This window comes from Rhynchophorus ferrugineus, unplaced genomic scaffold, assembly GCF_030347505.1.
Source record: "Rhynchophorus ferrugineus isolate W39M unplaced genomic scaffold, kcgeb_rfMv2 rfM4, whole genome shotgun sequence".
NCBI lineage: Eukaryota > Metazoa > Arthropoda > Insecta > Coleoptera > Curculionidae > Rhynchophorus > Rhynchophorus ferrugineus.
In genome coordinates this window covers 38243824-38256725 of record NW_027472583.1, presented here as the reverse complement: position 1 = coordinate 38256725, position 12902 = coordinate 38243824, and the positions used below count along the sequence as shown (strand labels likewise).

At 29.7% G+C, this 12902-nt stretch overlaps 1 protein-coding gene and 1 long non-coding RNA gene across 6 annotated transcripts in view; one reads left to right on the top strand and one right to left on the bottom strand.

Annotated features, from left to right (window-relative positions):
- Nucleotides 1-12657, top strand: part of qless (decaprenyl diphosphate synthase subunit 1 qless) — a 101023-nt gene extending 88366 nt beyond the window's left edge. For all 5 annotated transcript variants that reach the window (XM_076403652.1, XM_076403654.1, XM_076403655.1 and 2 more), the window contains 4 exons: nucleotides 8590-8679; nucleotides 8754-8885; nucleotides 10927-11121; nucleotides 11178-12657. In XM_076403652.1, the coding sequence (XP_076259767.1) occupies nucleotides 8590-8679; nucleotides 8754-8885; nucleotides 10927-11121; nucleotides 11178-11399 (639 nt within the window). In that variant the 3' untranslated portion in view covers nucleotides 11400-12657. The remainder of the gene's footprint in view (nucleotides 1-8589; nucleotides 8680-8753; nucleotides 8886-10926; nucleotides 11122-11177) is intronic.
- Nucleotides 2031-5750, bottom strand: LOC143195951 (uncharacterized). Its single transcript, XR_013005623.1, has 2 exons — nucleotides 5540-5750; nucleotides 2031-2418 (listed from the first exon to the last, which is right to left on the bottom strand). It is a non-coding gene; the product is annotated as an uncharacterized LOC143195951 (long non-coding RNA).
- Nucleotides 12658-12902: the final 245 nt, after the last annotated feature.

The window sequence follows — 12902 nt, the reverse complement described above, 5'->3', positions numbered from 1 at the left end:
AACAGTTCACTTTGCATTTGACATATATATGCTAACTTTGGATTTATTATTTGACGTTTGTTAACATTTTAATATTCAAGTTATGAGAGTATTGAATAGATGCGTATGTGATAGGCATACTTGAGATTATTTATGGTACTATGTTCCGAATGGTTTAAATTACTTCATTTCATGGTTTAACATCATACAGGCTTGAAAACTTGTTATTTTGCTTCCTTTTAACCTTTTTAATTTTTCTATTATAATTAGTTTCCACTATCTAGTAATTTTGTCTCCAAAATATTATTCAAGTCTAGATCTAAGGTCCCTATTCCAAACTTAAGTAGCGTTGATGTATATACACTTTTCACACGTATTTTAATTTGACTACGTTAGTTTGCAGGGTTTTTTCTACTCAATCTCTGAATAAATCGGCGGTTGTAACACCTCGACATTATTTATTTTCATCATATATGATTGATCATATATATATATATATATATATATATATATATATATATATATATATATATATATATATATATATAGATAGATAGATAGATAGATAGATATCATCATATAGATAGATACTTCGACGGTATATTTGTACTAGATGTATATAATATTTATATGTCCGTCCTCATCATTACACATAGTAAGTCCATACAGGTTTTAACATAATAACTGACACTGCACATTTTTTCTACTAACGTAAGAAACTATTCTAGAGTATGGCAACTAAGCTATCCTTTAAAAAGTGACTCTTTTACTTTAGTTTGTATAATTTTTATAAATTTGTCATAACATGTTTTCTGCTACGTCTAAGTCTTTAACCAAACTAGGCCAATTCCTTATTAAAGAACGATTACTGTACTAAATAGCTAGAGATAATAGAATAAAAATGAAGCATTTTACGTAATATCTTAGACACGCAAGAAACCGTTGCCCTAGACACGATTTATAGCCGATGATTTCTCAAGAGTTTAAATGCTGCCCGTGGGAGTGTTATTAGATAATTATGTTGATAGTGGTCATGATGCCATTACGACTGAGGTCCATCATTAACTACTAACTATTTTTATATTCTCATTTATTCATTAACGTATTCATTACATTCACTATTAAACACCCGGATCGTAAAAATTAATTGGGAATATATGCAGATGATCCATTGATTCTGGTGTGAAATATGTCTAGGAAATGTATTTTAATAACATTTGATATTATGCTTCCGCTAATGATTTCATTTTGAGTATTAATGAACAGAACTGGTCATCTATCCCTAGATCCTATAATCTATAGGAATTATTAATGCAAACAACTTTTACCAACCTAACCTAATTATTAAATTTGATGGTCTTGACATTTCTCTATATTTTTTATTATTGAGTTATTAAGTATATACGTATGTTAATTAATCACGGAACACTCAGAATTGCATTTTCGGTATTCGTTACTTCTGTTGTTGGATTTAAAATTGGTGGATCTGGAAATCTGACCCACCCAAACATTTTTAGAAACTTATAGTGATGATATCCCGTCACTTTCAAATTGGCTGTTTTAGTTTCAACAATTTAAATGAATTAAATGGCGATTTTGATGTCAATAACAAAAAACCGCCTATTGGACCAAAAACATTCGAAAACATTGGATTGTAAGACTGTTTAGACAAAAGCTCAGATCAATCTGTAAAAGAACTTTTAACAATCAGTTATTCGCAGATGTTGACATGTGATGGCTACAGCGACCAATTTAAAAATTATGTTACTAAAACTTGTTTTCACAATATTTTCAATATAAGATCAGACTGTATATTAAAATATATGCAAACTATCTCATATCAAGTATTACTAATGTAAATTAATTAAATATTATAACAAAGAATCATAAGTAAGATTATTTTCAGAAATGTAACAGCTTCAGTGAATCAAATATAGGTACACATGATCTTTCTTTAATTTTATGTTACAAACATAAGTATGGAATAATAAATAACGTAACACAAGTTTGAATATTAAAAATGAGAATATATGAATAAAACAATTTTGAAATCGATATTTGACTTTAGCTTTATATTAAAATAATAACGAACACAGTTGAGTACTTTATTTTTTACAGTTTGGAAATGTATATTAAGGAATGTATTTTCAATCATTAAATTAACAGAACTAAATTAACAATCTCCAGAAGCATTTCAATTAATAACAGTCCTTAGATAAGAACAATTTTTCTTTTATTCTTTTTCTTCACTAGACATCATTTCGAAAACTTTAATATCTTGCAAGCAAAGAAAACAGACGATCCTTGTTGTTCTCGGGATCTTGTATATCTCGAGTTTTGTAATCTATATTGGGATGAAATTTTCACATATGTCGGATTTTCCTTTCACAGCTGTTCTTTCACATCTTCCGATAGAGCGGGCACATTAATTTGTTTTCTCTGCAAAAGATGTCAAATATAACTTTACGTGACCATATTATTCTTAATCGTTTTTTATTCAAACTTGCCATAACTCTTTAATAATTCCAATAATACGGGGATAACCGAAAGTAACAAAAAACAGTGCTTTAAAAAATAACTTTGTTTAATAATATTTTAGTCACTCGCTCTGCGTTTTAATATCATTTAAAATGTAAAAAAACAAACATTCACTTAATTTTAATGAAATTTTATTAGAATCATTTATTTTATTTTTAAACTTCAAAAAGAAAGCTTCAGCACCAGCGAGACGCGATCCAAGTATGTATATTTGGCGAGCTAAACCCTTAGCCCACACGGCTACCCGGTGAACTTATTTATATGCTCTGTTTCATCGATCTGATGGCTATTCAAGATTGATTTGGCCGTTTTCCGTTTTATTGGAATATATTTATTTGTACTGTATATTACACAAAAATATTAGGCCTAGAAATCCTTCCGCGATATAAGCTTTAGCCGTACGGACGCCTCCAGTGGTTTTCTTCAAAAAGAGAGGCAAAATTTTTGCTCATCCGATTAACATATAGATTTGCTATATAGTCAGTTAAGAATTATGGGAAAGATACGAATTAATATGATAAAATAAAATAGAGCAAAATATTTTAATAAAGAATATAATTTGATAAAGATAAATGTTTAAATAGATAAATAAATAAAGAAATAAATAAATAGAAAATAATTAATGAAATAAATAGAATGAAATAAAATTAAAAAGAGAAAACTGTAATATTTTGTGAACAAACTCACCATTTGATGAAACTAAGGTTGGGCAACACAAAACTATCAATAATAGATTTTTTTTATTATTTAATTAATATATTGTTACTAGTCGTTCCCGTCTAACCTACAATTTATCTTTATGCTAACTTAAATCTAGGTATATAACTAGGAGGACCCATCGGCCCTAACTCAGTCTCTGGTGAAATAATATTTATACATTGCACCTCACTTCGCAACACTACACAAGATCAGATGGTTTGATTCTTTTGAGTCTGTATCCTGTTTTGGTGGTATCCAAGAGCTGCAATATTTCAATATTCTTTTGAGAATAGAGTCTTTCCTCGTGCCCGCTTGCAATTCTCTTTATTTCTTGACTGTCTGTGGGTATCTGAAGGTCTCGATGTAGATAATCAGTCCTATATTATTTGGTTGCACCCACAATACCTCTCAGGACTTTTTTCAGGAAAAATTTGTATTTGATTTATGTTACTCATTGCAGAACATCCTCATAATTGAATTTCATTTGTCCATATAGGTTTTAGTATTTGCTTATATAATAGCAATTTATTATGTACTGATAATTGTGATTGTCTTCCAATTAGCCAGTACATTTTCCTATATTTAATAATAGATTTTAAAAAAGGTAGCGACTCAGAGCGTCGCGTACAAATTAACTCTTATGAAGTTCTAAAGTCCCTTGGACATGTTGCCATTTATGGCGAATGTTTCTGTTGCTGAGTATTGACAAAGGCTAGGTATACCTAAATCCCACAATAAAAAAAAACCGCCAATCCCATTTAGTTCACTTTACATTATTATTCAAACTATTTCAAATATAAATGACCCAAAATAAAAAAGGTCTAAAATTTTTTTACTTTGAAGGGTACATATCTCCGTCTGCGTTTTAAGAAAATAAATATCAAGAAAATATTAACCAATAAAACTCACTTAAATTTAGAATTATAAGTTAAACTATTTATTTAAAAAACCTCAAAATGAAACCATATTTCCAAAAATTGAAAACAAATAGAAACTACACCACTTTAAAAAATAAAGGATGCCTATTTCAATACAAGCACCCATTATTTCTGACCAATTGTTCAAATAATCACCGCATATTGTGACACTTAATACACAATTAAATCATTGTTACCTTGAATGTTTACAACGAATGTTGTTACATCAATTTTCGTTTGTTATGTAGGAATCACGCCGTCTAAGCGCTAATGATAATATTGCTACAATACTGCTGCCTCTAGATGCTTTTGTAAGATAGCACACGTTGTAACATCGCGAATATTATAACCGATTATCTAATATACCGCGAACTTAATTAATTTTTCAAAATAAACTGAATTAATTACCCTTCATTCAAAATATCATTTCCCTGTTATGAAATTATATACATTTAAAACATGATTAAGAATGATTTTTTTGTTATATTTAATACGTTTTGACCTATTGAGATGAAACGCAAGTTCCACCAAAGTAGGTGAAAGTCTCATAAAATTTTACTTAACCCAACGTAAGTAATCAAGTAGGCTAAAGAAACAGACAATTTGCTCATCAGCATCGTTTAGCAGACACGAAAGCTACATTTGATTAAACCAGAGGAGATCAGAGGCAAGCATATTTAACAAATAAATTCAGCAAATTCATTATAAGTTATGGTTAGTATTAATTAGTATTACAGTATTACAAATTCTAATAATAATACGAGATTCTAACAATATTATTTTTTATTATTACTCTTAGTGGTTCAATAATCTGCCCAGTGGGCAATAAGCATTTCTTATGATAGTAATCTACAAGACATATAGAAAATCAGTTCATTAAGTGATCTCCTGTGTAAAATATTATCTTAATTAGTTAGTCCTATTGTAGGATTCCATATGACCAAATAGGCTTAAGTAATAATTCGTATATTACCTTGTTGTCGAATCATAATCGTGAGTCTAACTGTGAGATAAGATTTTAGTAACTGAAAACATGGACGAGGGAGGAGTTTCTTTAATTTAAGCTGCAACCCTGTGTGCTATATATTATCAAAAGCCTGAGTTATGTCCAGAAACATAGGCAAAAAATATCTTTTAGCATTTAAGTTCATATTTATTTTGTTTACAAATCTATGCACTTGTTCTATAGTATCGTGCTTATTACGAAACCTAAATTGATGTTCTGGAATAATCTTTATTTCTTCTATTATATTATTGAGTCTCTTTATGTATAATTTCACAAAAACTTTCGATATTATTTGTAGTAAACTTTTAGCTCGATAGGAGATTTAGCTACTTTTCAAATACTAGGAAAATAATTAATTCGTAGTACTGCTAACAAAAAATTAAATCAACATTCAACATACCTAATACCAAAACAAAACCAAAAGCTTCAACATTCTGCAGCTCGAGAACTTGACTATTACAACAAAACTAACTCAACTCTCCAGACTTGAAAACATTCAAATGCGTTATTTACATCACATTTTCATTCTTAACATGCCAATTATCATCAACGTCATCAATCCCACAGCAGCAGCTCAGAGAGAATATCGACGTAAAGAGTAGTATCGTATAGAGTATAGACAGACGCTGCTGTTGGTACGGCAGTATTTCGAACATTCTTCTAGTTGGAAATTGCTTGCAACTGTTCTGGCCTCGGACAATGTCAATCTGCTATTTTTCATGTCATTTTCTGGGAGAGTGACTTGATCCTTGTATTTTGCAGAGCTGTTCGCTGTCGCATCCTAAATGAATGACTTCATTTCAATACAATCTTAGAAAGAAACATGTAGAATTTACCTTAAGCATTGCATCTAAAAGACCAAGCTTACAGATACTTACAGTTAGATTGTAACAGTGTCCAAGTCTAGGAGCTATATAGAAAAATAAGCGTTTTCTAGATAGATTTTGGACTTGACTGTAATATTTCATCTTAGAGAAACTTGGTGATTGGGCGATTACCGATCCGAAGTATTTAAACTCCTGCACTTGCTCTAACTGGATCCCATTAAAACTTTGCAATATCATTCGATCCGTCTAAGAGGTACATTTTAAAGAAACATTGGTTAGTAAGTAGTAACCATTGTCTGTACAAGCAAATTCATGGAAGGATCTCGCATCATCATTTGAACCAAAATCACACGAATTACATTTATTTATACACATTGTATTCTGGTGTAGAGCATTCTAGCTGTTTTAATCATGGTGTTGACCTAAATATACCTGTGAAAAGAACAGTGAAATGAATCAAAATATAAGAAATCAAGATATCTTGAAACATATAACCGAAATTTTCATGCTTATAAAACAAAACGAACAATAGAACAATTTTAAAATAATTGTAAATGCATTTAAAACTGTCTTTTTTACTGAGAAGAACTGATTTTTTAATTACATAATATCACAAAAAGTACTACAGATTTTCCAATAACTTGTTTAGATTAATATTAATGGCCACACTAACACTAAAAATTTGATTCTAGAAAAAAAATCAATGTTTTGTTCGTATTTCCAAAGCTTAACCCTTTAATAATATGCCCTTAACCGGAAAAACAAAAACAAACTTTCAACGCGTTTTCTCGAAACTACTTTTTTCGAAACGTTTGACATTATATCTCAACTTCTATTAGACCGATTTACATGAAATTTAAAGTGATTTTTCCTATTAAAAATATTCAAAAAAATGGTAATATTTTTCATTTTTCGAACAGCCGTAATTTGATGAAACAATTTTGTTTCACTTTTTTTAGTTTAATACGATAAAACAATATATGGAGATTCTGATACTACGCTCGCACTAGCATTAAGAAAACAGCTAACATAACATATATATTCGAAAATAAGTTAAGTCTGAGAAATCTTCTTAAGGGTATATTCTTAACAGGTTAAGCTTTGAAAATATGTAACTATCAATTTTACACTATTCTCAAATTCTAGACTAGAATACTCCCTTGAGCACAACTTTCAAGTAACTATTTGGCTTCAATAGCAACGAAAGTATTATTTTTTTAAATGAGTAGAATTCTTATTACAGTAACATTTGTTATACATATTGGCGGTTATTTGCTATAAATAAGTATCGGCTACAATTAATGCTACTGTAATTTGTAAATGAATAAGAATATTTCCAAGTTGATATGTTGATACAGGATTATACAAATATGACTCTATCTATATATCTTAACTGAATCTTAATGACTGGTTCATATTCTCACTATTATTATTTTTTTATTAATTACATTTTACATTCAATATGCTTATTACAATCTTAATTCACACAATAATTTATTACTACTGTTCTGTTGTAGTTGCATTAATATACAAGCAAGGCGTGTAGGGAATACATCAGTATGTATTTCCCAAATTAGAATTAAACTAATCTACTTAAGCTAAACTTAAAAATACACTTATACACTAAACTAGTTCGTGTGGTTTGGTTCGCTTCAATCTTCTGATTTCTCGCGTGTTGTCGAGTAGCTGTATTGATTCTACGTAGCTGTGATTTAGCAACCTTGTTCCATGTTTTAGGGCGAAATCTTGAGTCACTTTGTGTATCCATTTGATTCCGAGATCATGGTGCAGATCTTCCTTGGTAATGTAGCGATAAGCATTGGTAATTAATCGTAGAACTTTGTTTTGGGTGCGTTAGATTACTAATTTGTTTGATGTTTTAGTGCAACCCCATATTTGCACCCCATAGGTCCAAATAGGCTTTAGGATTGACTGATAAACCAATATTTTTGATTTTAGATCTAATTGAGAGCATCTATACGATTAACCAGTACAGTTGAGTACTTTGAGTCTAATTTGCTCTGCTTTTTGTCTCACATGATGTTTCCAGTTTAACCTACCATCGAGATATATTCCGAGGTATTTAGCTGATTATGCATGCGGAATCGCGTATCTGTCAAATGGTATAATTAAGTTTTTGTCAATTCGTCGCAACGCAAAATTAGCATGGACATATTTTTGTTATTAGGATATCAGCAGTATAGAGCAGATATAGAAATGTTCCCAAGACACTACCTTGTGGAACTCCAGCCGAAATAAATTTAAGTGTTGAGAATGTCCTTTCATGATAAATTCTAAATTTTCTTTCGAAAAGATATTATTCCAGCTGTCGACAATAATTCCGCGGTAACAATTTGCTCATCTTGTAGATTAATCCCAAATGCCATACCCGGTCAGAAGCTTGTGAGACATTCAGGAATATTGCAGGGCAGTATTTCTTTTCTTCGAATGCCTTTTCAACAACCGCTGTTACTCTGTGCACTTGGTCGATTGTCGAATGGTGATTCCGAAATTCAAACTGGAAATGTATATTTCTATAAATGGTTTAATGCGTTTTAGCATCAGTTTCTCAAATAATATTGATATCACTATTAATTAATTAATCAATTATTTTCTGTTTCAGGTGACAATGGCCGGTGATTTTATTTTGGCGGTGGCTTCAATGATGATTGCTCGATTAAAAAACGACGACGTTACTTTAGTTCTTAGTCAGGTGGGTACCTCAAACCTGCTAATAGAAATAACATTGAACAGCGCGACAAGCAACAATAACAATTTGATTTTTAGGTTGTTTCCGACTTGGTCCAAGGTGAGTTCATGCAATTGGGCTCGAAAGAAACTGAGAACGAACGGTTTGCTCACTATCTAACGAAGACTTATAGGAAGACGGCCAGTTTGATAGCTAACTCAGTAAAATCGGTTAGTATTAATAATATGTAATGTTTTAATGAACAAGACACAAAATATGTTTGGAGGAATTAAAATAACTGTTTTTGACAATGTTCAATTCTCTACTCTTGTTTATCACAATAATAACTTCATCAAATTTTATCAGTTTCAGATTTTTGCCAAATTTTCGTTAATTTAATTACGCCAGTTACTTTTAAAAATTACAGCATATTTTGTCTTTAATAAAAGCTTGTTTTTGTGAACAACTACTATAAATCGTAGATATTTGTCTATAGGTTCTTTATTCACATTTCTATACCATATGGTTATTATGCTCGATTTGAATATTTATCCAATAATACTCATAAACGCTCTCTGTATGTTTGTGCTTTCTCAGTCCTAGTTTGTTAAGCGTGGATCATTAATAGCAATTTATGGATGATAACAGGTAATTTATGAAATAGCCTCTTTAAAACTAAGCATTTGTAATATAACTAATCATTTATAAACTTCGTAAATAAATATCTCACTTTTTTGTCAAAATATCTTCATCAGTGTATTTTAGAAAATCAGATAATATTGTTTTTTATGCAATATATTATTTGTTGTTGAAAAAATGCTAACTCAGCTTGCCCACTAAAATCATCACCTATAAATTATCACTTTTCCTTTCGCATAAACTTTACACATATTTTTAACCTTCATATTCCTTAAAATTTAATTAAGTATATTTAACAAGTGTTCTAAACAAATAGCTACATAAACAAATCATAATAAAAATAATGATTCATATATCTAAATATCATATCTTTAGGGAAACACTTTTAAGCCCCTCCCATCATGTATTACACAATCAACAGTAGTTTACATTATTTATTTAAAGCTTCACAGCATTGATTCATTGTCTTATGCAACTGTAATTTCTCCTCAGTTTATAATTGATGAAGTGTGACTAAAATATAAATAATTAAATATTTTTAACGTAAGATATTTTTAGTATGCAATGAATGACGCTATAAAATAATAATGTAAAATTGGTAAAGTAGTTTTGGTTTTGTAACATGAAATGCCGCACTTTTTATAAACAAAGAATACAATTTTTCAAGTGATGTATTTTCTTGTTTGATGATCATTTCCTATTTCTAATAACTCATGACGATATTAAGTTATCATAAATTGTATCCATCAAAACTTCTGGAGGCTTGCTGATTAGCCATAACCAAATGAAACTATGTCCAAATTTCATTAAAAATGAGTAAGATAAATAGAATTATAAAATTCTTATTATATACAATTTTATTATATTATAATAGACGATATTACTATTTTTAAATTTCTGACAATAAATAATAAGACTCACAATATATTGAATATTTTACATTATTTAACATTGATGACCGAAGCAAATGATACTCAGAATCAGAATGCATTATATTTTATATACTATCAGTGTTCATTATATGTGAAATGCAATAGTTAGCACCTCTTCTGCTACTTGATTATCAAATTTGTTTTTCTTTACAAATAAAAATTTTTTGATACTTTTTTCTACTTTGTGATTTCTTCTGTTTCTGCATCACTCCCATTATAGTTAAAAATTTTACTTAAATCTTCATCAAACGATTAACATGGTTACTATCCTCAATGTATCTTCTAAATTTACTTTACAGCTTTTAATCCTACTTCCTCTCTAATTGCTTCTAAATTCCCTACACCAAAATTCACCTTGTGAAATCCACAGTCCAAGTTTGTAACGAACAAACCATGGATTTACCCATAAAAGTTTATTAAAAAATAATGCATAGATATATCCATATTGTTATTGATTCCATTTATATTTTTTACATTTATAATGATTGATAATAATTATGATCTTATATTCAGAATGATTAGTATTAATGTATAACTTATATAGGATATGAAACATTAATAACCATTAGAAACTGACAGAATCTCTATATAACAAACACAGTTCTGTCGTTTTCCAACATCAAAATAGTTTGTGTGTTGTTGAGTGATGTTTATCACTATAATAAAAATTAGAAACTTTCAACAAACAATTATTTTTTAGGTATCCATTTTAGCTGGTGCTGATGAAGAATTATCAGACTTAACGTATCAATACGGCAGAAACTTGGGTTTAGCCTTCCAACTTGTCGATGACCTATTAGATTTCGTATCATCATCAGCAGCCATGGGTAAACCAACAGCGGCTGATCTTAAACTAGGCTTAGCTACCGCCCCAGTTCTATTCGCTTGTGAAAAAGTATATAGTTTCCATCAAAGTTATAGGACTATTTCACTAATCTTCTGCATTTTCAGTATCCAGAACTCAATCCAATGATAATGCGGCGTTTCCAAGAACCTGGTGATGTGGAGAAAGCTTTCGAGCTGGTCCACAAAAGCCAAGGCCTAGAGCAGACCCAATTCCTCGCCAAGCAACACTGTTCCGAGGCCATTAGAATAGCAAATATGTTCAAGGAAAGCCCCTACCAAAAGGGACTAGTAGTGGCAGCAGACTATGTCCTCAACAGAATGAAATAGCGAGATGCTCAACATATTCTTTGTTATTTACCTTTGTATAGATTGTTTTTCTTTTTCTCTTTGTTGTTGTACGTTTGTACGCTAGAAGAATGTCACTGAGGCTTTGGTACAAGGGTTGTGAACCCACTACAAGCCAAAGACTTTACTGTAATGGTATTGGTAATATCAAAAAACCATTCCTTGATATTCTTAACAGTCTTTTTTGTACCTTGTAACTAAGATTGAGTTCTGATACTAAGAATTCAATATATGAGGTCATTTTATTAGCATCCTCATATAAACCAATTCCTTCACGATAATATAGCTCACTGACTATTCAACAAAAGACACGGGCTCCCGTATATTTCGACTTGTGACATTACAGCATTACTAGTAGCGATTCTATAACATTAAATCTAGTCATTATATTCTTAGATTCGTTTGAAGATAACATGAACTCTATCTTGGTTAAAAAACATAATAATTACTTAGCACTGGAGTATGTGTATGTAAGAATGAAGGCATGTAAATGTATATATTTTTAGAAAACTAGTTATCCAATTTTTTTCTTAGTCATAAAAAGTGGCAAAGCCACCCAAAATTATTTATCCATTTAATATATTATTTCTAAAATACTAACAGAACAAAACGTATCCAAATAAAAGATATTAGCGTACTAAAATTATATTATTTCTTAATAATTTTGTTAGTGGAATTTTAAGTCCATGAAGAAGATGGTGTAATATTGGCTGATATTTAATATATACATACCATCACCATCAACTAATGAATGTATAATGTTTATAAAATTTTGTTAGATAATTCGTTTTTACATCATCAGAAGATTACTTGTTTTTTTGTTTTGACATATTATACATTCAATAACTGTGGTCGAAAGTCTTGTTTTATTTTATTATATATACCTGATTAGACATTATTAATTAATTTGAAATCACACGATGTAAAAATATATGTAAATATATATGATATATATTATACTTTATTAATATTATTTCCTTTCAAATTTTCGCAACTGTTTTATTATATCCCAATCTGTTACACAGAGGGTTTTTCTTATTTTCGATCTTCGTTTATTATCTCTGGTAAAATTTTTCGCTATCTCTGCAATCAAACCTGTACATACACAATATTGTAGTTATTTAATGTAGAGCAAAGGATGTTATGTATTATTATTTTAATATTTGTTATAAACAATACTGTATAACTTACAAATTGTATATTTTGTCTTTAAGCAAAGCTAATAAATTATTAGGTGGGATTGCTATGTTATTATTTCAAAATTTCCTGCATTATCAATTAGTAATATTATAGCTTGATTTTACGGAGTTGTATAAGCTTTCAGTGTTTTTTAATTAATTTTATACATCAGAATAAGTTGATAATGAATAAGGGATTATTCAACACCTGCTCCTATTAAGAGGTGAAGAGGTGAGGTTAGCTAATGTTCATTCACCAGAAATTAATTTGGCACTATTATATATTTGCTTCTCTTTGGAATAATGG